The sequence below is a fragment of the Nuphar pumila genome, chromosome 3, assembly GCF_984573655.1.
Source record: "Nuphar pumila chromosome 3, dmNupPumi1.hap1.1, whole genome shotgun sequence".
Classification (NCBI taxonomy): Eukaryota; Viridiplantae; Streptophyta; class Magnoliopsida; order Nymphaeales; family Nymphaeaceae; genus Nuphar; species Nuphar pumila.
Window position 1 is genome coordinate 139,580,338 of NC_143251.1, and position 24,754 is coordinate 139,605,091.

A 24,754-nucleotide genomic window follows, 5' to 3' on the forward strand; every position below is an offset into this window, starting at 1 on the left:
TTCTCTCAAGAAAACCAGATTATTATAAATAATACAATATTTTTTTTCTGCGGAAATCTACCCCAGAACGAGATTTAAGACTTGACTGAGCAAGTGACTTGTCCCTTTTGACAAAGGAAATGTGCCTGAAAAAAAAGTCTTGACAATTGTCTCCATGCCACCGGGCAATTGATCTGTGAAAACAAACCCTGAAAACTGTCTAATGCCACCTGTTAGTTTTTGCCAAAGTCTTCGCTCCAAAATCATGTACATGGGAACTTGATTTGGATTTGGTTGTCCGTTTTTCAACCCTCTTTCAGAGCCTTTGCTGCCATGCTAGAACAGCGCTTTGTCTAAGGATGTTTATCAGTCGGATATTATCCGGCATCTTACCTGAATCTGAATCTGAAACCAATAAATCAGATCCACTAGCCAAGCCAGATCTGAGCAATTATCAGATCCAGACTCAATATTGAATTTTGCATCGAATCTGAATCCGAACCTGACTAAGTTCCAAGACTGACTAAAACCTGAATCTGAATACACGTAAATGTCAGACCACTGGCTAAACAAGAGTATCTGAGTATGCATCTGATTAGCTGGTTCCTTTGTGAGGAATGAAGCATCTGACTTTCTTAGCAAAAAATTCAGCATCCCTACTTACCATGCAATATAGAGCTTGCTTTGAGTATGCCTAGGCTGACATGTAAAAGTGCACAACGCGAAAACAGGCTGCTCATACAGAAAAATGGAACAGAAGAAGGTGGACCGTGGAAATGAGAACAATGCATTTCGGGAACCCAGAGAAACGAAAATATTTCTGGGAAAACGGAGTCTCCCTCATCGACAGTATTTCTATACCATAGACAGGCCGTTTGGTTGTTGCATGTTCCCCAACGCTGGACCTGGATGATAGAGCCATTAGCATGAGTTCGCGCATATTTGAAAAGAATACTTAACATGCAGAAAACACCAGTGGTTATAAATGCGGATAATGACCCCAAAAAACAGAACAAGATTCATTTATGTAATTTATCCCATCGTTAAAATCAAAATCTCAAGATATCAAGCAATCATTTAGTCAATGACGAGAATCATCGGACAACAGCAAAGAATAAAACAAGATTGTAGAATCATATTCACCACGAAAGCCAGTGACACTGTATGGCAGCATACGAAAGTGGCATGATATGCAACCACTCCAATCCATCTCAAAGATGTATCACGCTCAACAACGGGCAGTTTCAAACTCTGGACTACTTTCACACATGCCCACCTCCATGTAAATTGTCAGCCATCTTTGAGATGGACGGAGAATTAAAAAAAAAGAGAATTTTCAAAAAACGTGCCTAAAAGTTTGGGCATTAATAAAAAAATGCACCTAAGTTTTGGAAAATTTTAAAAAGGCACCTAAATTTTTGCACTGTTAGTGAAAAACAAACTTTCCTTTATTTAACCTAGGTTATCACTAATCCAAGATGAGTTAAGAGAGTTAATTTACTAGTTAACCCTTCAAAGGCTCCTCTCTTTTTTATCTTTTTTAGGTGCTTTTTTTTTTGAAAATATGATGTTGAGGGTAATATGGTAATTCCACATCACATTTAACAGCAAACTTGACAGCAGTAAACTCATGGGCCTTTTTAATTACCCATGATATTTTTTAGGTGTGTTTTTAAAATTTTCCAAAACTTGGGGACTTTTTTTATTAATGCTCAAACTTTAAGAGACCTTTTGAAAATTTCCCTAAAAAATAACCAATCATAATTTGTGTGTATAGAGCTACTGACCCTATTTAAATCAAAGTATCACCAGCTTTAATCTCAAAGTTCCCAGAGAATGCAGAGATAGAAGAATACCAGGATTGACAGGAAATGAGTAAGACGGTGAGAGATAACCCTTCCTCATCATCCCCATTGAAGCGTTGTCAGACGACATCATGGGCCTTGAAAAAGTATTATCACGTAACTGATTTGGCAAGTTCATAATTGGTTGATATCCTCCTCCCAAGCATAGTTCTGAACTTTGCGCCAGTAATTGATCTGGTTTCCGCGCCACAGGCAACATGAATGCATCTTTCTGTTTAAAAGCAGTGTAACGTTATCAGAAAAGTATAATTTGATGCTTCTATAAGAAAACAAATAAGACTAAAAAAATCCCCTTTATTCAAGCCAGTTAAAAGGAAACACGTATGCAGAGTAAACTTGATCTTTCTGGAACGCCTACTTTGGCAATAATATGTTTGTAATTGCCTATCAAAAGCACGCAGATGATAAAGTGAAACAGTGTGTCAAACCTATAAAATTAGTTCCTTGTGAAAAAATAAATTATAATGGAACATCATCAACTACATGCAAGAAATAGTACTCTCCAAAGATTCCGCAATACTCTTAACTGCTAAGTTGCAAGGAGCAGTATATTGTCTGAAGAAACATGCACAAGCAAATGATATCAAGAAATTAGTCAAGCACCTTCTTTTGGTTCACGCCTTCCTTTGGTGCCTCACTAAACAAATTGCCGGGGGATGAAACCTGTGGAGATGGCACGCCATTGCTTCTAAGTAATCTTGGACTCACAGTATCACTGCTGTGCTCCTTTGCGAATGTTTCACGGTAAAGATGACCAAGCGCTATCCGCAGCTGATGGTTTCTTTGCAAATGATATACTTTGGTCGCAAGTGGGGACGGTCCGTCTAATGTAGTTGACAAAAATTTGACATTTAAGGCCATGAAAATAATGTTGAATAAAAAGCAGGGAAACAAATGGATTGTTTCAGGCAACCAAGATGCCTCAACAATTTCAAATTTGTGAAAATATTCATTAATTGGACAATAAACAAGAATACCTTTGCAAGTATCACTTTACTCTTCTTTTAACATTTTCCTGATGCCTTCGCCAAAACCCAGCCCCCCTGTGTTGATTAGTCTGATAAACCATATCCAAGTCACAGAATCACTGGAAGACAGATGTATTCCCCATCCCTGTGCAAATAATTGATTTCAGAGAAATTTTTCCCCATTTCACCAATTCCAGATGATGATCCAACATACTATCAAAAGCAATCTCAAACTTTTGATTTTCTGAAATCAATAAGCGCACATACTTCCAAGAAATTACTTCAGTATTAAAAAGTAATACAACAATCTCATCCATCCATGTGACTGTGACTGTATACTAAGCAGCAAAGTAAATGGAGGCTGGGTTTAATGAAGGTCATCAAAACAGCAATTATGTTAGACAAACAAATAGCTTACACGATTATGGTAATTTCAGTCATCCTTTTGAATTTGCTACAGTAATTTCAGAAGCACCAAATCATCTTTTTCATCCTTTTGAATTTGCTAAGTGGATATCTTCCAAATATTTATTCATGGAGTATTCATCTATGAAATGATTATTAACAAAGGGAAGAGGGGAAAAAAGCACTTGCCACTTGCTTTTGCAGCTGGTTCATGTTCAAGAGCTTGTCTGGGTTTCTGGCGCCCTACTGCAGCATCATATGGTTGCTTTACTCCAACAGCAGAACGCTTTGAAGAGTCAGAGTGCATTTTGCCTGAAAACACACAAAGCAAGCCTATGATAAGTCTAAAGATACACAACCAGAAGGATGAAATAACCAATTATAAGAGACTTTATATGCATGATTTCAAGAACTCATAAATCACTGACAAACTATTGAAATACAGTAACAGTAAAAAAAAAGACAGCTGACTCAAAGTACAGGAGGTCAACTGCCACTCCATCTATCATAATTAGAACATAGGGATCTGTCCAATATGTTAGGTACAGTCCAGAATAAGCCCACACAAATAAACACAACATTCACGTAAAAACCTAAAATTTACTGCTTAAAGAAATCTAACCGGTGTGAAATCCATGACAAGTATATAACTGCTGTCATCCTGAGCAGCCAAGAAAGAAGGAAAAGAAGGGATGCATCACCATTTCATGTCAAAGCCCATGAAAGTACTGATGGCTAAGAGTGACATATTGGCTAAGATCATCCCCAGAGAGCAAGAAGCTATAATAAAAATCATTCTAGGCATCACAGCTCATGAACACGCATTTCAGGCAACATGCCTCTCATTAGAAAAGTAAGAATTTTGGGGATGATTTGGTTTAACCAGAAAAAATTAAAAAGATGATCAGAGCCATCTAAGAAGAACACAAAGCCAAGCATTTTACCATGAGTAAAGTTATATGTTCTGCCCAAAGTCACCAATATTAAGAGCAGCAAATTTTTCAGCTAGGAAATTCCACACAACTTAAATATAGTTACTTCTAAGAGAAAAATCAACAAATTTCAAAAGGAAACAAAAAAACTGGAAAAGTCAAAAAAATTACATAATACAAAAAGACGAAAGACAACAAAATGAAATAAAAAAAAGAAGGAAATATTCAATTTATATTGAAAATCTAAAACCAAAAATATTGAGATTAGAATACCTTTTCAGATTATTTTTTAGAATCTCACTTGAAAATCATGACATTTTTTAGAATATCCAAGACATTGCTGATTAAGATTCTACCTGCCTAACTCTTAAATCAAATATTGTCAATGGTGCAACCTTGGTTCACACTTTGCAAGGAGGCCATCGGCAAACTTCAGCTAAGACGTTAAGTTTAAAACCAACAAGGAAACGAAAAAAGGTTCATTGACCAAATTTCCAATAAACTTCAAAGAACATATCTAATCACTAGGACATGATCACTAGTAGTAGAATTCTCTCAATAATTCAGATTGTATGGACTGCCTGTAAAATAGCATGACTTTTATAAAAGTGGTTCTGTTTCTTTTGTCACCTATGACATGATGCAGAGCAGCCAATTTCTTTGCATACTAGAGCATGGTCTAGCACCAAAATTACATAGGATGTCCTTTAATTACACTCTAGAGTCTAGATTCTAGAGGCATACAAAATCACACACTATCGGTATTCAGAATAAACAGGTGATTCTATTGCCATCACATTTCCTCCCATCCTTTATTGATACACATGCACACACACAACATAAGCAAATGTACATTCATTCATACATACATATACATACATATATGGATATCAAAAAAATCATCAACAAGTATTTTTTGGCCTAGCAATATTGAAACCACCATTTAATGCTTCCATTAGATAGCAAATTTTTGCTAAACAAAAATATAATGCCTTTCAAGCATTCATTGTTTTCCAATAGGAATGATTCAAGATTTTATCTCCCAACAAGGTACTTATCTCCCGGCATATCTCACACAACAAATTTCGGTGGTTTGACAAAATGATTCATGATTTCAACTCATTTAACAGTTGCAAATTTAATGGAACCCCAATCTGTATGTTATGTGACTGTCTGTATGAAACGTGCCAAAATGAATCAGAATTTTGACACTTCAACAATTGCAGATTCTACACAGCCCTTATCTATATTTGATGCTCATAACAAACATAAACAACTATCCAATTTGTCTAAGAAATGGCAGAATTGATTTTAGAATAAACTAAAACAAAGCCTCTTATAGGTTACAGATTTAGCCATCTGCTGAGACTGTGCACGATAAAACTTGGCACACCAACAATAATGGTATGGCACATGGCCTAACTACCACAAACTCATCTTCATCTGTGCATGTATCCTGGAAAATGGAATTACAGAAAAGATTTGCACTAACTGAAGTACACAAGCATGAAGAAAAAAGATTGGCAGAGCAAATGCACCCAGCAATATACCCTTAAGGAGGAGATAAGCAAGAGACAACGCCTAGGCAGTAAAAAGGCAGAGTATGGGTTATATATTCAAGTTCAGATTGGTAGAATGCATAATCTCAGCCAAGCTTGGATTAAAGCCCAGCTCAGCTAAGGAAGAGAAAATTTGTCTGATGGAAGAGAAAGGCTGCTGCCCACATATATTAATTGTGTGGGCAGATGCTTGAAGGGACACCCTTATCCAAGAATAGATAGTCGAGCAAGCTAAGGAGCTGGATTTGAACCATCAAACATAGCTATAAGTCACATAACACCAACACCTTTCTTGCTGCTAGGGCCGGTAAACAAGCCTAACAAACCAAACGTAAGGTGTCTAAGATCGGCACATTTTTGCTGTGAGCAAAGCTGAGTTTGAGCTCATGACAAGATTGAGTTCAATGAGGCGAGTTAGAGAGGGCTCATGTACAAAAAATGCATTGTTCGACATCTGGGAGTAATAGGAATTTTTACTCTAGATTTGCTGAGCTAAACTCGAGCTGAATTGTTACAGAAAATATTTATTGTTCCAAAGATGAAAACAACAGAATTTGAGCTCTAAACCTATTGCTTACAAGCCAAACACATCGACTAATCACGTTACACTATACTATACAACAACAACAACAACAACAACAACTACGCCTTCATCCCAAAACAATTGGGGTCGGCGATATGAACCAAAAAAGAAAATCATTCTGAGTCTTCCACATGAATCCTTCTCCTCCAATCATTTCTATCCAATGCCATGTCCTCGGTGAGGTTCAAAGCATTCATATCCTTTCCTACCTCCATCCATGTCTTCCTAGGCCTACCCCGACCTCTTTTAACTAATATATTTTCCCATTTCTCCATCCTTCTAACTGGAGCATCATTAGGCCTTCGCCGAATATGTCCAAACCACCGTAAACAATTCTCTCTCATCTTATTTTCAATGGGTGCAACGCCTACCTTCTTACGTATCTCCTCGTTCTGAATCCTATCTTTTATTGTATTTCCACACATCCATCTCAGCATACGCATCTCAGCTACACTCATTTTTTTAATATGATGTCTCTTGGCAGCCCAACAGTTACACTATACTATGTGATATAAAATTTACCCAAATATATTTATTACCACTGAATGAGCTGGCTTGCTGAGCTTGTTTTATGAGTTCAAATGAGCTCTTCATGAGCTGAGCATGAGTCAACCAACAAGCAGATAGTCCCATTTCCCAGCCGTACTTGATGCTGAGACTATACAAGCTCTATGACTTTTTGCTTCAATGTATCACTTAACAAGCTTAAAAGCCTTGACAAGTGCATATTCATACTTGCATTTGGCTAGTTCAATCAAATTATCCCTAAACTGGGATTAATTCTTACTAAACAAATGAATCCCAAGCACAAGCCTCTTGAGAGGCTTCACTTATTGCCCAATCTAGTCAACTTATTTTCATTGCTGCAGCTCTCTCTAGTCCTAGCAATATCACCTCCTTTATGCTGTTCCAATGCTTTTATCAACACTAATTGTAAGATCAAATGACTTTGCTCACATTCTCTAGTAAGACACCTTAGCACCCAACTCCAACCTTACCCATATGAAAAGGATCTCTAATTTTCCATTGTAAATGAAAGAACAAAACAGCCAAAGGAAAAATGCATCAGTGAAGACTAGAGTAGAGCACATTCACTAACCAGCCTAAAAAAGACAGTTGTGATCAATAGTACTTGAATATACCTAATCAACACGCCTTCTAACAAGTAAACATGTTCAGAAATTAATTGGACTTCATCCCAATTCTACATATATTTGTGATTTTCAAAAAGCATATTTAATTATAATGCCCCAGTATGAGAGATAACATTATGCAAAAGCAGCTAAAAGTTGTCTATTAGATAGACCAAAGGTCAAAATGGTTATATGTTCATGTTTGGGTTTGAATTTGAAAAAAAATTACAGCTGGCTGCTAACATGTGTAAAGGTCTGTCAGGTTTTTTCCTAAAATTCCTTCATTTTGGCTCTTAATAGAAAAAGCCAAAAACACCCCAGCTTTTTTGTACAACGATGCCTATTCTCTCCCTCATACACATACGCATACATACAAATATATAGGTATCTAACAACCACCAAATCAGCAATCCTGTATACCATTACAAACAACTAGTGACAATGATCAACACCAGTAAGTCAATCTCCATATGTATCATTCTGTAAGGATCATCTTGAACCCACATCTTAATTAAACAAACCCACGATACATACAAGATCACAGCTGCAATATGAATTCCCATGTGTATGAAAAAAGTGTGTGTGTTGGCAGTGGCGGAGCCAGAAGTTTTTGGTTGGGTGGGCAGACTTCGGGCCTCGGCTATGGTCTTGAAGGATGATCCATTTATTCAGATCAGTGGCGGAGCCAGAAATTTTCCCCCACCCATCGTCAGAAGAAAATTTGGTTGTGCGTGGTAGATCTGACATGCTCTTCTTGAAGCGGCCTCCCTGGCCGGAGAAGGCGATGGCCATCAAGTTGATGGTACCATCTGGTTTCATCATTCTGAGGGCCTTCATGGCATCGGCCTGCCCGTGGCTAGGCTATAACAACACACTTTCAATCCTTCTTTTTCCTCCATTTAGTGAAGCAAGCATAGTGTTTTGCATGGCACCCATAACCACATTTAGGTTCCAGTCATCCATATCGTCATTCTTGTCATTAGGACCTCACTGATGCAAGTTGTTTTCATCAAATTGGACCCTGTGTATGTGATCTACATCATCCATTTAGTGAAGATCGGCATTTGAATAGACAGAATCCGACTTATGTGGAGGACTTTTTGCTGATTCAAAAATCAATAACCATTAATAAAAAACATGGTTTTTTTTGTTAATAAACACTGTCAAAATAAACCGAAAATCATGTGTTTTTTGTTAAAGAACACTATCTAAATCAACCGTGCTGAACCCATCGATAGGGCCAGATTGATCAAAACAACTTAGTACCAATGAGATCCCAGAGGGAGTTATGACCACAGAGGATGAGTGGAGCCGGGTTCCCCATAAACGTAGGTTACACGGTTTCACAAAGAACAAATGACAAAAGAAGAAGCTGGGAAAAAACACAGATCTTCGTTGAATATTCACAAGAGAGAAGTCCAACTCCCACGAACTAATAACCTGTCTCTTCTGCAGTTTTTACACAATTCAATAAGGTGAAAAAAATTAAGAGAAAAGATTAGTACCACCAGCGTCAGAAGAAAACATACATGGACGCATATTCTTTCTTTAACATCGTCAGAAAAAAAAATCTGGTTTCTAATTCTGGGGTGGGCGACCGCCCACCCCTGGCTCCGCCAGTGTGTGTTGGCCACCTTATGTGCTACCATATTTCAACCCTTGTTGAGCCAAAACCTGGTAAAGATATGTTTAGATCACCCACCCTAATGGTTGTCAGCCTCTTTAGCATGGAAAATAGAGTTGTCAATGGGTAGGGTTAGTCTTATGTACCTGAACCAAGATATGTGTGTGTGTGTGGAGGCTGAGATGGAGGCTCAGGTGGATGATGAGAACAATGATTATGCTGGCCAAGAGCTGAATGTGGAGGAAGGAAGAGAAGACAACTCAGAAGAAGAAGATTCATCATTTGAGTATCATTTTCATTTTGATTGATAGATTAGGATGCTTCTTCTTTTGTTTTGTTATGTAAAGTATAACTTTGATATCAAACACATTCATGCTCGTAAGTTGTGACTTCTGTTAAATGTTTGTTCGTAGTGTTATCAGTTTCGTTTTGAATGTTTTACTAGCACATGTTTATGTTTAATTACTCATAATGCATATATTCATGTTCCTTTTTTGTATTGCATTCTATTATTTCGTTCTGAATTTTTTGAATTTTTCTCTATGTTTTTGTAATTTTTCAGATTTTTTGTGATTTTTCATTTGAGTTTTTCCCGTATCTTATGATACAGTATGATACACCCTTATCTTCCGATACGATAATTACAACATTGTTTAGAAGAATCTAAAAATCTGGCCTATATTGCACCAAAACTTTGTGATGAAAAAAATCAAGCTTTTTGGTCAAAAGAATGCTATCCAAAGAATGTCTTCTGGTAAATCAAAGATGATAAATGCATCAACTGAATCAGATTAAGCAAAAAAATCCTTGTCAATACTCAAATTAGGGAGGCCAAACCAATCCCTCTCTATCTATCTATCTACATATATATAGGGGCTAAAGAACTCATCATCTTGAGTGGAAGTTAACAAGCACAATCCTTCTGTACCTTGAATAGATTTTCTGATCACATGGAAGCATCTTAGTAATGGATTACCGACCAAAAAAATGTGTTGCATTCCCAGAGCATCAATTACAAAGTGTCTTTTTCTTTCTATACATTACCCAGTTGTCCCTAATGAGCAAATGGAATAAAAAAGAATGGTATTTTAAAATCTGTCAGGACAAAAAATTTTAGTGAACTTGAACGTGCACACAATTCTAAGGAAAGAAGTAAAGGTAAGAAAGATTAATGTATAACATATTAGATCCTACAGGCATGCATCACTTGACAGCAAGTACCTGTTTCTGTAGTTACACCACATTGTGTTTCTAAACCATCAGACAATGGCATGGATTCTGAAGGTGCCCTGTGACAATGAAAAAATGAGATGACTCAAATCTGTAGCAGTCAAAACAATGTATCAACTATTAAGAGGACTGCCCCAAAGGGGTTTGGTGTAGTGAGATGGGGCCTAGGCTGCTAGGCAGGCGGTCTAGGTTCAAATACCACGGGTGTCACCCCTTGCGCAAGCCAAAGTGTGGCGACTCCCTGGGGGCAAGGGGTAAGCCCACGGAGTTTTACGCTGCCAGGACAGCGACCATAAGTACGGCAGGCAGAGCCAGCGCGGCTAGGTTTGATCCTGTGGGTGGTTTCTCCATGTAAATATCAAAAAAAACTATTAAGAGGAGTTAGCTTTCCATTGACTTAGAAATTAGAAGAATGTCAAATACATACAAGTCAAAAAAACAACATTCAAGGATTGTGGTACTAAAGTTCTAAGTAAAATTCAGCAGCATGAGTGTCAATCCAATAAAAGCCAGATAAAAATAAAATAGCACAAAACAGTTTTGATTATGCTTTTAAAATTGTTTTTTCTTTGTGAGAAATAATCAGGCCGGTTTTCTGCATTCAGAGAGAGAGAGAAGCAAATACACATTTGTCCAATGCATACAGTTGAAACCAAGCAACTCAGAGACAAATAACTCATGATTCCATTATGCAGCTGCAGAGATGAAGCAAACATACAACCTTGCACGCTTCAGTGGAGACATTACACCAGCAGAATAATTTGTGCTTCCGGGACTAACTCCGGAACCATCACCTAAGGCCCCATCAATGGAAGGCGAGGATCCTAAAAAAGACCACAAAAAGTATCAACCATATAAGAACTATTAAAGAAACAATAAAACATCGCCACCAGCAATGGAAAGAGGGGAAATAGAAGGAAATAAATCCATAAACAGATAATTTATAAATTTCCTTTCCTGTTTGACAAGAACAAACCACTTGATGTCATTTCTCACAATATCTAATCAGTCTACATTCGTAGGACACATCAAGCTGCCAGATCCCTTAGATGTTCCACAAAACTCATGAAGATCAAAGGTGGAGGCGTATTTATAGAATGATTGCTCCAAGTACTACACATGAAGGATGACCAGCACAATCATAAATCTTCCCTTCCCTCCCAAAATGGAAAAAGGAAACAACACGTGCTTGAATTATCCAATTCACGCTGGTACTAGGTGACAGTATCAGAGCTGTACCACCCAACAATTGGGAGTTGAGACATTAACACAAGCAATCACCCATACAGCTAACTCATTTAACAAGATTGAGGCATGCAAGATTATCTTGAGCATAAATTAAAACTTGCGAACACGTGAGATCATGTGAAGAAAATTTCCAAGCACATAACATACCAACTTCATGCATACTATATTCACATACATGAATGACCCAATACAAACAACAAGATAACCTATTAAAAGAGTAGGCAGACTCCCAAAGACGTTAGGTGTGGTCTTTATGTTTTTGAAGGAAAAGCAAATTTTATAAAAAAAAAAAAGCAAAAAAAATAATAATAAATGGACAATGGATGACAAGGTACCACAGCAAGTACACAAGAAGAAAACTTTATAAAAAATCTAAGAAACAAATAACGCATCAAACTGCCATAAAGTAGCCATGATCCAAAGGCCAACACTGACACTTGAAGCAATAACAAATGATATATTGTCATTTGAACAAGCATAACGGGCAGCATTACGTTTTAATTCTCTTGAGAAAGAAGAAACAATTCCAGTGTGCATGTCATCCATATTTGCTGACCCTGAAGCTGCAGTGTCATCCCCATCCAATGACTCAGATCGTTCCTGCTCCAAAGTTGTTGCAGCTTGGTCTAGATTAAGTTTAGGATTTAAAACGATAGTATAGTATAGTTCTAACTCAAGACTATACACATAGACATATGTGCATCCATGCATTATAAGTTTGATAGCACACACTTGGTATACAAGGGAGGAACAACATTTCTATATGTTTCAGCCATGGTTAGGCCAGAAATCAATAGGTCTGGTGTCATAATGCTAACCTCCCTCTTCAAGTACTTGTCCCAGATAAATTGGCAAGAGAATGCTTTGATGGGTGCTGCAAAGATAGGTGGATGAGTCAATGGTAGATCTAGATTTAACCAATAAACGCTCCCCTTAACAAACATGGCCATGGGCCTCTAGATGGGACTTTCACACCCACCTCACGGCCAAAAATAAAAAAACAATTCCTAGCCAAAGCAGTACCAGAATATGTCAGTTAAACATGGTTCACTGAGAAATTGAATGCAAGGTCGAAACCGACCAGACCACCTATACTGGCAGCATCAATGCTCCCACCATTCCTTTGGAATGGCAAAGCTGGATGTCAGTAAATGGAAACCTGACAAGAGAACACCAATCCCACATATTTCTGGCCTTCTGGTGACCAGAAATATGTGTTAAAGTACCCAAACAATTGTTACAATCAGTACCAAAGTTACCAAGGATACTATCTTGAGAAACAATGACCTTTTTCCTCCCCTTCCTTGGAGGCTTCTTATGTCCGGCACCACCATCAAGTTCCAAACCAGTATCCTCTGCAGAAATCAATGCTCCACATCTCTCTGCAAAATTCAAAAAACATACATCCACGCAAACAGCAATCTACTAAGTATGGCATATGTTTCATCTCATGACCAAATAAAACATTAGAGGAAACAGATGCAGAGATAAAATGGAGCAAGATGGAGTAAAATTCAAGTGAGGGACCCAATATACTCCAATGGGACTAAATTTGGACCCCAGCTGCATAGCAACTTAGGCAACTTGGTACAAGAATTAACTAAAACCAATTATAACCAAGAGACAAGACTACAAATCCATACATAACTTAGGCTAAATTCAGAACCAGTCAAGAGATATATTCATGTTATTACTGTCATGAAACAGAACAGATCCCAATGCACTCCATAATGGTCTCCAAGAATATAAAAACATTTGGATAAAAACATGAGCTAAAAGGTTACATAAAAAAAAGTGAATGAACAATTCTATTCATAATGAACATTAGAAATACAAAAGGGAAATTACATTGAATAACTCCAGTCATAATAGACAATAGAGAAACAAAAGAAAAAATTACATAAGTTCTTCACTATATAACTCTCAAAGCACACATAAAATACCTAATACTACCCACCACTCTCTCAATCTTACACATACACACACCTCCTTTGTTTATAGAAGAGAAAGGGAGGAAGAAGTAAAGGAGAGGAGGAGAGGAAGTCCTCTCAATAGCCAAAAAAGAGAAGCTTCTAGCCGTTGGGACTAAGTCAACTTGTTTGACTTAGTCCCCAATATATATATATATATATATATATATATATACCAAGGTTGCCAGACTAGGAAGCAGAAGCGGGAACCAATACGGGAAGCGAGAAGCGATAGATTTTAAAATATATAGGAAGCGGGAAGCGAGGAATAAAATATATATATATAAGAATTGAATGAGAATCAAAATAAAACACAAATAAAAACTAAAATAAAACTGACTAATATTAAATTTCATGATTTGTTAGTGTAAGAATTAAATTTTTAACAAAATCTTAAAATGATGACTACCAATTTAGAGAAAGCACATGGAAGTGAGTGAAAAGAGTCAGAGAAAATGCATGAAAAGTTGAATAAGAGAATATATAATAAGAATAAATGAAGCATGGGAGAATCGAGGTTCTCATCAAGTTTCAGAAGCGAGGAGTATCGCGCTTCCGAAGCGAGTTTCTGGGAAGCGGGCTTCCCACCTATCTAAGAAGCTTCCAGTAATTCTGGTATATACTATACTATATACATAAGTATGTATATGTACAAATAATAATATAAATATATATGCATGTATATATATATATATACAAAAAGATACATTTAATCTTAACACCATCTCAAACTTACAATGACTCACTGTAAGTTTGCAAATACAAAAAAGCAATCCATTACGTAAAATATCATCATTTGTCTTCATCAATTTCTTTCATTCATTGCTTCCTTCAGGAGGTGCTCTACAATATGCTCTATTACAGAGGGGATCTTTAATTATCATCAATCCTTAAAAACCTATAAATAGAGCTAACAAAACATCCAACTATACAAAAAATAAATCTTAAGAAGATTTCAAAGGATAATTATATTAGCTATATATTATAAAGAGAGGATGGCCAAGCACACAATATAAAAACTAGTTAATTTAACATAATTTAAAGTGAACAAAAAAATGTGAACATATATGTATATACTATATTATATTCATAAGTATATGTATAAGTACAAATAATAATATACATATATATATGTGTGTGTATATATACACAAAAGGATACATTTAATCTTAAAAACTCCTACCCAACTTGAGCTTAAAAGAGATCAAGTTGCTTGGATGTCAGGTCAAATTTTTGGGATATGCATTAAAAATCACAAATTAATTGTTTTGAATCCCCTCCAAAAGACAAGAACAAATAGTACAATCACTAATCATTACCATTAACCATATCAACCTGCAAGCACTAGGACATTATAATAGATGAACATTATTGAAGCTTAATTTATATCAATGTACAGCATATAGCCTAGGTAAGCAGCCTTTAAGTTATTAACGAACATTAATGGCATCCACATGATTATAATTACACTAAGTTCCTGGCTCCCTGTAACTTTATATAATTACCACAACAATTTCAATGAATATCTAATGTATCACTACAATTACAATTTAACAACAAATCCCAGCAAATCATGTGCATTAGAGGATTTCTCAGCTGAAGCAGGAAGCATATCTTTATGCTTCATAGAGATACAAGTACAAAAAACAATACACTTTTGCTCAAGATACTGGGGAAGTAAAAAAAAGCAAGTGATCAAAAGAAATAAATGTTCGCTTAAGAAATCCAATATTTGCCAACATTAAGGCTGCTGCAAGAAATAGTAAATAAATAAAAAGCACCACTAAAAAGATTTGAGTGAAGACCTAGATAAAATCAAACAAACCTGCATGGGCTGCATATTGACTGGCTTTAACTGGTTTCTTGCATGCATTGCAACACACCTGCAACACAATGGTTTACATCAGAAAGAAGAATCACATATAAGACCAACCAATTATATAGCTTGAGGGAATGAAAGTTTCAAGTCAAGCAATTCAATATCCAAAGTCACCAAATGGATCTGGTAAATAGTGCACACTACTGAGTCAACTGAATCTGATGAAAATCAACAGATGCAAGTGTTAAAATGTATTGATTCATATATGTATATACATATATATATATATATATATGAGTGTATATGTATAATATTTTTAACTGTTTTATCATTGTAATAGGTTTTGCCCATGTAGGGGCATTTTGCTCCTTTTACACATGTAATAAGTACTGCCCATTAGGGGCAGACCTGTCTTTATTTATTTTTTTCCTTTTTTGTGTCCTTGTTATTTGTCACAAGGACTTTTTTGTCATTGGCCATATAGTCATTGGGGATCTCCCCAACGGCTATATTTATAGCCGTTGGGATCAATGTTGTATGCATCGTACGATACGTATCGTTACTTTTTGGAAATACAATACAATACACACTCATATCGCGATACAAGTGTGTATCATACCCATATCGGGTGTATCGTACGATACAAAGCATATCGTACGATACTGTATCAGTGCACTTAAAAAAGACTTGAAACTTACTTTTTAAGTTTTGGGTGTTAAAGGCCTCTTAAGGGCAGACTTCTTACTTTGTGTAGAGGTTGTTAGAAGGGAACTCACGCACCTTAGGAGTCGTGAGATCGATTTGGGGGGCCGATTTGTGCGCAAGAGAGAGGGCTTTAGCGATTTTCTCAAATAAGAGTGCATTTCCACTATTTTTTTACTCCAAAAAGTGGGTTAATGTAAAAAAACACTATTCATTGCCTCTTATTAAGTTTTTTGTTTTGTTTTTTAAAGATGGCATCAGAGGATCCGGCATGGCAATGGGTCACTCAAGAAGAAGCAGTGCTCTTTCGAATGAAGAGGACATTCAGTGGATTACATGGAAGAAGCGCATGAGGTAGATGATGAAGACCCCACGTATCTTATAGATGATGTCGATGTCGAAAAAGGAGGAAAAGAAGAAGATAATGATAATTATGATTATTGAGGTTTTATATAATATGTTTTAAAAAAACTTAGTTATTTAACACTTAATTGTTCATAAACTTTGTTATTTTGCTTTTGTTTATGTAATATAAAAGTATGAGTCTTGTGGCATGTTCTTAACTGCAAGATATTTAATATTTTGCATTGTTATAAGATATACATGCAATATTATCTATGATTCTATATCAGTTGATGTTTGATGATGTCTTATGCAACTCATAGAGACATAAATGCTTCATATGTGATTTTATGGGATTGTAATATGTGCAATTCATCATTGTTTCTTGTGCTAGGATTTTTTTAGAATTTTTGCTAATTTACTCTGATTTTTTGTTTATTTTTTGAATATTTTTATTAAAAATTATGATATTTTACGATAAGGTGTTACTTTGGGCCCGATTGACCTTGGTTGGGATGATCTCAACGGCTATATGGTGAGACATGTAGCATATATAAAGAGGTAAATCCCCCCATTTGTAACTAATGATTTTCTAAGCATTCTATCTCAATAAAGATTATTGTTTTTTATTTTTTTGTGTATGCTCTTTGGTGCCTTCATGGTTGTCTCTACTGTGCCGCATCATATTATACGGCACGATACGTATCGTTACTTTTTTATATAGATACGAGTGTGTATCGTACAATACACTCATGTATCGAGTCGTATCATACAATATACCCCATATTGTACGATATGGTATGGCGCACTAAAAAAAACCTGAAACTCGATCCTTTTCATTTTTGGTTAAAAAGCCCTCTTAAGGGCCGACTTCTACATATGAGTAGAGGCTATTGAAGGAGAACCCACGCACCCTAGGTTTCGTGAGATCGATTTGAGGGTCAATTTGTACGCAAGGGAGAGAGATTTTGTGATTTTCTCAAGTAAGAGTGCATTTTTACCCATTTTTTCATCCAAGTGGGTTAAGGTAAAAAAAAATCTATTTTTTGCTTGTTATTGAGTATTTTTCGGGAAAGATGGCAGAAGATCCGGCATGGCAATGCTGCACTCAAATAATAAGTAGAAACCGATTGAGAATCGAATGCAACTATTGTAAAAATAGTTTTTCGGGTGGTATCTCTCGGTTAAAGCATCATTTAGCTGGGACACATCATAATGTGCAAGCATGCACGTCAAGCAACTTACCGGATGTCGTAAAATGGCAATGTCAATAATTACTTGATGATTTGAGAGAAAAAAGACAAGAAAGAGAGATGAATGAGGCAGAAATAGAGTATGGGGAGCCCTGAGAGGGTGTGTATTACGAAGATGAGCTCCATACTTCTAATCCTACAACCCATAACATAGGATCAGAAGTAGTAAGTTATGCAACGAAGGAGAAAAGTGTGGTTGGTGCCAGTAGTAGTGTCGCAGCTGCCACTGCGAACACAAAAGGAAGAGTAGGAGGAGAAAGAAGAAGAGCAAGAGGGAGTTCTTTGAAAGGAGAAGGCAAAAGGTAGAGCTAGAGGCTCTATTAAGAGCTTTTTTCCTCGTAAGACTGCCCCCTGGGCACAGCTCAACATTCGTACTGCTACGATTCCTCAGCATTTAGTCGAGCAGACAGATGACACAGTTGGAAGATGGTTCTATGATGCTTGCATTCCTTTCAATGCGGCAAATTTCTTTTATTTTCAGGGCATCGCAGATGTCATAACCAGTATCAGGCATGGATACAATATGCATTTAGATGTTAATGTAAAAGAAGTGAAGGCATATTGTGATGAGATGAAACAGTCATAGAGAAAAACTAGGTATAGCATCATGGCAGATGAGTGGACAAATAGAAAGTCAAGGACCTTGATAAATTTCCTTATCTATTCCCCCAAAGAAACCATGTTTTTGAAACCAATTGATCAAACTTATAAGCCCAAGACATCAGATGTATTGCTTAGAGTTTTTTATTAGATTGTTGTAGTGGTTGAACCTCAAAATATTATGCAATTCATTACTGATATTGCAGCGAATTATAGGGTAGAAGGTAAAAAATTGACAAAAAAATTTGGGTAATTCCTTTGGACCTCATGTGCTGCCCATTGCATAGAGCTCATGCTTAAGGACATTGGCAACATGGATGAGGTACATCAGACAATTGAATGTTGCCAAGAAATTACTAAATTTACTTATAATCATACATGGGTTTTGAGCCTAATAAGAAAGTACACTAGTGGTGTTGAGTTGATTCGTAGTGCAATTCCTAGATTTGCTAAGAATTTTTTGACAGTGCAAAGTTTAGTAAAGAATAAAGTTGTACTAAAAAAAGGTTGTCATCAGATGAGTGGAATGCATATCCCTATGTACACAAAAGAAAGCCCAAAGAAATTATAGATATTGTATTCAGAAGTGAATTCTGGGATTCATGTGTGAAGTTATTGAGAATAATTATACCTTTGGTGAAGGTGCTTCGATTAGTTGACAGTGAAGACAGACCAACTATGTGCTATCTCTATGAGGCCATGGATAAGGCAAAAGAGGTCATTAGAGATCATTTAAAGGGAAAAAAAATTATATACCTATATGAAACATCATTGATCATAAGTGGATTGGACAACTTCATCAACCTCTTCATGTTGCAGCATACTATTTAAATCATGCATTTAAATACCCCCTACTTTTAAAATAGACAGTGAAGTCAACAAGGGACTTTTGAATTGCATCGAAAGGGTGACCCCTGATTATAGCATTCAAGATCAAATTTATAAGGAAATGAAAACTTATGATAATGCATTGTATGATATGGGGAGACCTACGGCAGTGTGAAACCGTACCACAATGCATCTAGATAATTTATTTTGTCTTTTTCAATTTTAATTTTAAATTTTTATTTAGTTATGATGTTTTGTATGATTGTATATAGGTTATTGTCTTATAATTGATTTCTCATTTTTTTTGTTTTTTTTTTGTACTTATGGTGGGCCAGGTTTGAAAGTAATGTTCTAAATCCGAGAGCTTTTGTCATTCGCATTTTAAGCCAAACATGCAGTACAAGTGGATGCGAGATAAACTAGACTGTCTTCGAGCAAATCCATACCAAAAGAAGAAACAGATTGGAGCACAAAAGGCTCAATGACCTCGTCTACACTCGCTATAAATTACGACTGAGGCAGAGGTATATAAAATTGTAAAGTTTATTTGTCATTTTCATTCAAAACTCAACTAATTTTAATTTTTTCATGTCATCTTTTTAAAAAAAATTAAAAAGTTATAAGGAAGTACAAAGAGCAATTTGATCACATCTGTTTGAAACATTTTGATAGATTGGATGCATGGGTTGAAGAGGAAGCAGATGTTCTTTTGAATTAAGAGGACATTGAATGGATTAACATGGAAGGAGCACAAGAGGTAGATGATGAAGACCCCATATCTTGGGGACGATATAGATGTCAAAGAAGAAGAAGATAATGAAGATGATTATGATTATTGATGTATTATGTATTCTTGTTTTATTAAAAAACTTGTTCTTGTGAGATGTTTTTGTTTATGTAATATGAAATTATGACTCTTGTGGTATGTAATAGAGACATAAATGCTTCATAATGTGATTTTATGTATGTAGTTTGTGCAATTCAGCATTATTTCATGTCTACTAATTTTTACTGAATTTTTCTTGATCTTTTTAGATTTTTTGAATTTTTTTATTAAAAATTTATGATACGTTTATGATATGATTTACTATTGGGTCCACTGATATGAGTAACGATACACTTCTTACAACCTTGGGTGCCTCTTATGATCTCATGAATTTGTCATTGATTGGTTTGTGTATTGTCCCTTTGTGGACTTGTGCTTGTGCACATTTAGACTCCTTGTAACCATAGTATGCACTTGAGTTCTTTTGTATTGCTTTTGGCATTTGTATTGTCCTTTGTAGGACTTGTTCTTGTGCTTAAGTACATTATGATTTTGCTTTCCGCTTGATTTCATTACAGAAAGTTCACTATTGTGTAAGCATATACAACTACTCAGATGTTTTAGATGGACTTCAAAATATTTATCTTTCACTTTTTTTTCAATAACCTATGTATTTTCCACTTGATTAAGGAAAGCAGAATCAATTATCCACCTTTCACTTGATTCAGCCTTTCTTACTTATCATTGCCTTGTAAACCCACCTTATAGTTCCTATGTTAGGGGCATGGATCCCTAATTATCATATGATGATATTTATCATTGCAAGAGAGCTACATGGTTAAAACTCGAAAGTGCAGTTAGATGTCACACCCAGGTGACATCCAGGTGGCCTAGATGTTGATCTAGCATCTTGCCAGTGCCTAGGTGAAAGGTAGACATTAGCTGAACATCCAGGGGTAATCCGTACATATCTACATACATACATACATACATACATATACACGTACACACACATATTATAGTCACACATATTGCGAGATTTTCAGGAGCAAATACAATCTAAAAAATGCAACATTTTTAAAATATTGCCTATTTTGAAAGGATCATGTTTTTATCATGATATTATTGCATTAATAACACGGTATCAATATTTTTTGTATATTTTATGCTTTTTATTATGTTTTCTCATATATTTTAAAATTTTAAATGGACTGATATTTTCCTATGATTTTTCTAAAAAAACAAACATTTTTTAATTTATGGAAAGATTTTCCTTTGCCGAGAAAATCCCAATAACGAGATTTGTGGCTCTCTCTCTCTCTCTCTCATGTAATATACATATTCATGCACATATATGTGTATATATGCATGTATGGCTTAATTGCATAATTTTTATTGAAATGTATTTCTATTTGGATTTCTCTGTGTTGCCACCAAACTGCCAAGATTCAGCCCATGTCTCTAGATGCTGCCTAGTACATTTGACTACATAGAAGTAGAGGCAAAGGAATCAAGAATACAATCACCACATCAAGTTCACTTTCCAATGTCTAATGCCATGATAATTTTATTTCTCACATAAAGTAGATTTGGAAGAGTAGGAAGGAAGAGAGGAGGCTCAAGGCTTCAGCGAAGGAGAAACCCCAATCAATCTGTTCTCATGATATCATTCATTATTAACAACAATGAAACATTAACATAACAATGATGCCCCACTTAGCAGAAACCTTATCTCTCATAATTGGCACGTCTTTAAGACTAAATGGATAAGTTTACTCAGGTGTCAATTGTGTCATCCCTAGATACAGTGATCACGAGTACTTAACTGATATCCTCAACATCAAGATTACCATCTTTGAGCATATCCATATCCAAACCATATGGGTAAGAGAACTGAAGAAAATTTGTTGCTAAGGTGGGGACCCCAAGTATAGAATTCTGAAGAAACGTGAAAGAGGAGCAATGGGAGGTTCATAGCTATTGGCAATTGCATAGACTGTGGTCAATGTAGCATGTAGAATTACTATGCAACACTAACTTGAGAGTGACCAAGAGTGATTGAATTGGAGAGGAGAGATACCCTCTATGGTGCTTTCTATTCGACAACAATCACCACCTAGCAAATCATAGCTAGTAAAAAATAATTTTTTTATTTTAATGTGTAAATGGCTGGTGGGAAGTGAACCCTTTCTAGAATGAATGAACAGAATCTCAGATTTCCAATCTAAGGCACATATTTTCTCCTTCAAGAGTTAGAACACAAAGGTAAACTAATCTACTGGCAACCAAGAATTATATTAATTTGTGAAGGAACAAAAAACAAAGTTCAGTAAAAAAATACTTGGCAAAGTGTTGTCATTGAATCTGTAATGGCAAGTAAACACACAACAACTTAAGGTTAACAACTTACTGTAATAAACTTTACAACAATATTTCCAGTCCCTACTACTATCAATACAATATTGAAATGGATTACTTAAATTGAAGAAGCTACAATAGCGATCCATATTGGCATAACAAAATGATGTTCAGATATTCCGTGAGTAGAAACAAAGATCAAACAGAACAATTCCCATTACCAAATGTAATGGATCGGTCATTGGCTTGCAATCAAAGACGTGCATATCTGCCAAACAAAATAAAGGAACCAAAGTTAAAACAAAACTATTCAGAAGAGATGTGGAGATAAATCTAAAATTTGATATTTTCTGGAGATAAATCTAAAATTTGAGAACATCATCACATTTGCACTGAAAAAAAAAAGAAACAGAAAAATAAAGTTAAAGAGAATTTAGGACACCTCGCACAACTAAAGTGACTAGATAAGCAATGGATTAAGCAAATTCAATACATGAAAAAACATACGAATAACTTATTGCATGTGCATTTGCATCAGGCCATAGAAAATATCATCAAATCAAAAGACTGATCCAATGATCAACTAACGAAAAAAAAAATACTTCAGCAATTCAGCTAGCAGAGAACTCCACAGCTCTATCCATACTGATTATTACAGACAGCGGAGCATCTGAAGATAGCTGAATAATCCAAAAAGAACTCTGTCACTCACAGACATCAAAGGCAGTATACACAAGGAACATGTATATTCTAGTGACTCCGACATCACTCTCATTCTGAACCATGCGCTACAAGATCTTGCAGCTAGAAACCAATTTCCATGGTCACGGTGTATAGGTTATGGTTAAACGTGAAACTATTAAAATATGTGAAACTATTGTAAATGCACATGCAGCATTTCATCATTCCCATAATTCATGGCTGTGGTGAAAGATAAGGGATATGCACGTTAAGAAGAAGAAGAATAAAAGGAAGAAGGCTATTCATAAAACAAGAAGTGCTATCGCCTAAAGTTTTCCGACAAAACTCAGAATACCTCTGTTTCTTCAAAATATTTTCAATTTTATTCCAATTTATTTTCAAATCATTTTCAAGTTTATTTCAAATCATTTCAATTTCGTTTCAAGTCATTTTCGAAATATTTTCAAAGATATTTCATTCAACTTTTTTGAAATGATTTTCAATTTTATTTTCAATCATAATTTCAATTCCAAACTTCAATTTCAATTTCAATTTCAAACTTCAAATCTCAATTTCAACTTTAATTCAGATTCAATTTCAAAATGATTTCAATTTCAACTTCAATCTCAATTTCAATTTCAATTTAAGTTTAAGTTTAAGTTTAAGTTTAAGTTTAAGTTTAAGTTTAAGTTTAAGTTTAAGTTTAAGTTTCAGGTTAAGTTTCAGGTTCAGGTTCAGGTTCAGGTTCAGGTTCAGGTTCAGGTTCAGGTTCAGGTTCAGGTTCAGGTTCAGGTTCAGGTTCAGGTTCAGGTTCAGGTTCAGGTTCAGGTTCAGGTTCAGGTTCAGGTTCAGGTTCAGGTTCAGGTTTCAGGTTTCAGGTTTCAGGTTTCAGATTTGATTTAATTCAAATTCAAATTCAATTTTCAATTTCAAAACCATCTCAAATCAATTTCGATTTAGTAAGATGCAGCAGAAGTATATGTAGGATACAAAAACAATCTCTACATGCTGTACACGTCAAGACATAGATGCCACTAACGAATTGGCCACTTTTTCTACAACAATCTCAAAACAAAGTGCAAGACAATACCGAATACAGCATTGTGCAAGTATCAAGAGTTTCAAAAATGGAAAATACCGACATACATCGCAGCCATAGCTTCAACAACTAATGAGTATGAATATGCTCATAATTCACCAGACATGAGAAGGTGACTCAAATACCTCTCATTTGACAACTATCAACTCTTTACACACACAGAACCGATCATAAATTCGGCGTGTACAAATCACACAAAACACAAAGCACCTATTCTAAAAGCCAGAAATCCTCATAAACAATTCATAACTCAAATTCGCAAAATCGAACGAACAGAAACAACAGACGAAGAAGAAGAAAAAGAGGAAGAAATCACCAGCTTCCTCCAGCAAATTCGCCTCGTCCGCCTCGTTCAGCTCCCTGTGTATCGTCTTCGCAGCCAGTTTCTCTCGATTAGCCTCCTCTGAAACAAATAACAAACCTCAGACACGATCTTCACATGATCCGGCCGTAACAACGACCTCAAAGGACAGATCGCCTCCACACAAGATTCGCACGATCGATACTCGAATTGCACCTATTCAAACACCGAAAAGGAGACAAAAGGATCCAAAAACTCGAAGAAACTATCGATCGATCGATCGATCGATCGATCGCGATCGAAAGGAGTAGGGAGAAAGGATCAGATGTTCCGCACCAGAAGAGAAACCCTAGAGAGAGAATACCAGCGGAGATCTCGGAGAAGTTTCCGGTGGCGAGAAGCCTCTCCATGGCAGCCATCCTCCCCATTCCAGACGAGAGCATCGAGAGAGATGATGATGATGAGAGCCAACAACACCGAAGACCAGCGTTGATGAAAAAGGGAAGGGC

General features: G+C 36.0%; 1 protein-coding gene across 2 annotated transcripts; it reads right to left on the reverse strand.

Moving 5' to 3' along the window:
* On the reverse strand, positions 1-24,754 carry LOC149844075 (uncharacterized). Of its 2 annotated transcripts, none has more exons than XM_090000307.1 (12): positions 24,610-24,754; positions 24,261-24,347; positions 22,386-22,432; positions 15,322-15,379; positions 12,795-12,908; positions 12,021-12,146; positions 11,000-11,102; positions 10,270-10,337; positions 3,407-3,529; positions 2,448-2,668; positions 1,836-2,055; positions 1-884 (listed from the first exon to the last, which is right to left on the reverse strand). In XM_090000307.1, exons 1-12 carry the CDS (start codon positions 24,686-24,688, stop codon positions 835-837), a joined length of 1,296 nt encoding a protein of 431 aa, XP_089856433.1. In that variant the 5' UTR covers positions 24,689-24,754; the 3' UTR covers positions 1-834. The 2 variants fall into 2 exon arrangements, with proteins under 2 accessions (XP_089856433.1, XP_089856432.1); XM_090000306.1 differs by having other exon boundaries at positions 12,021-12,152.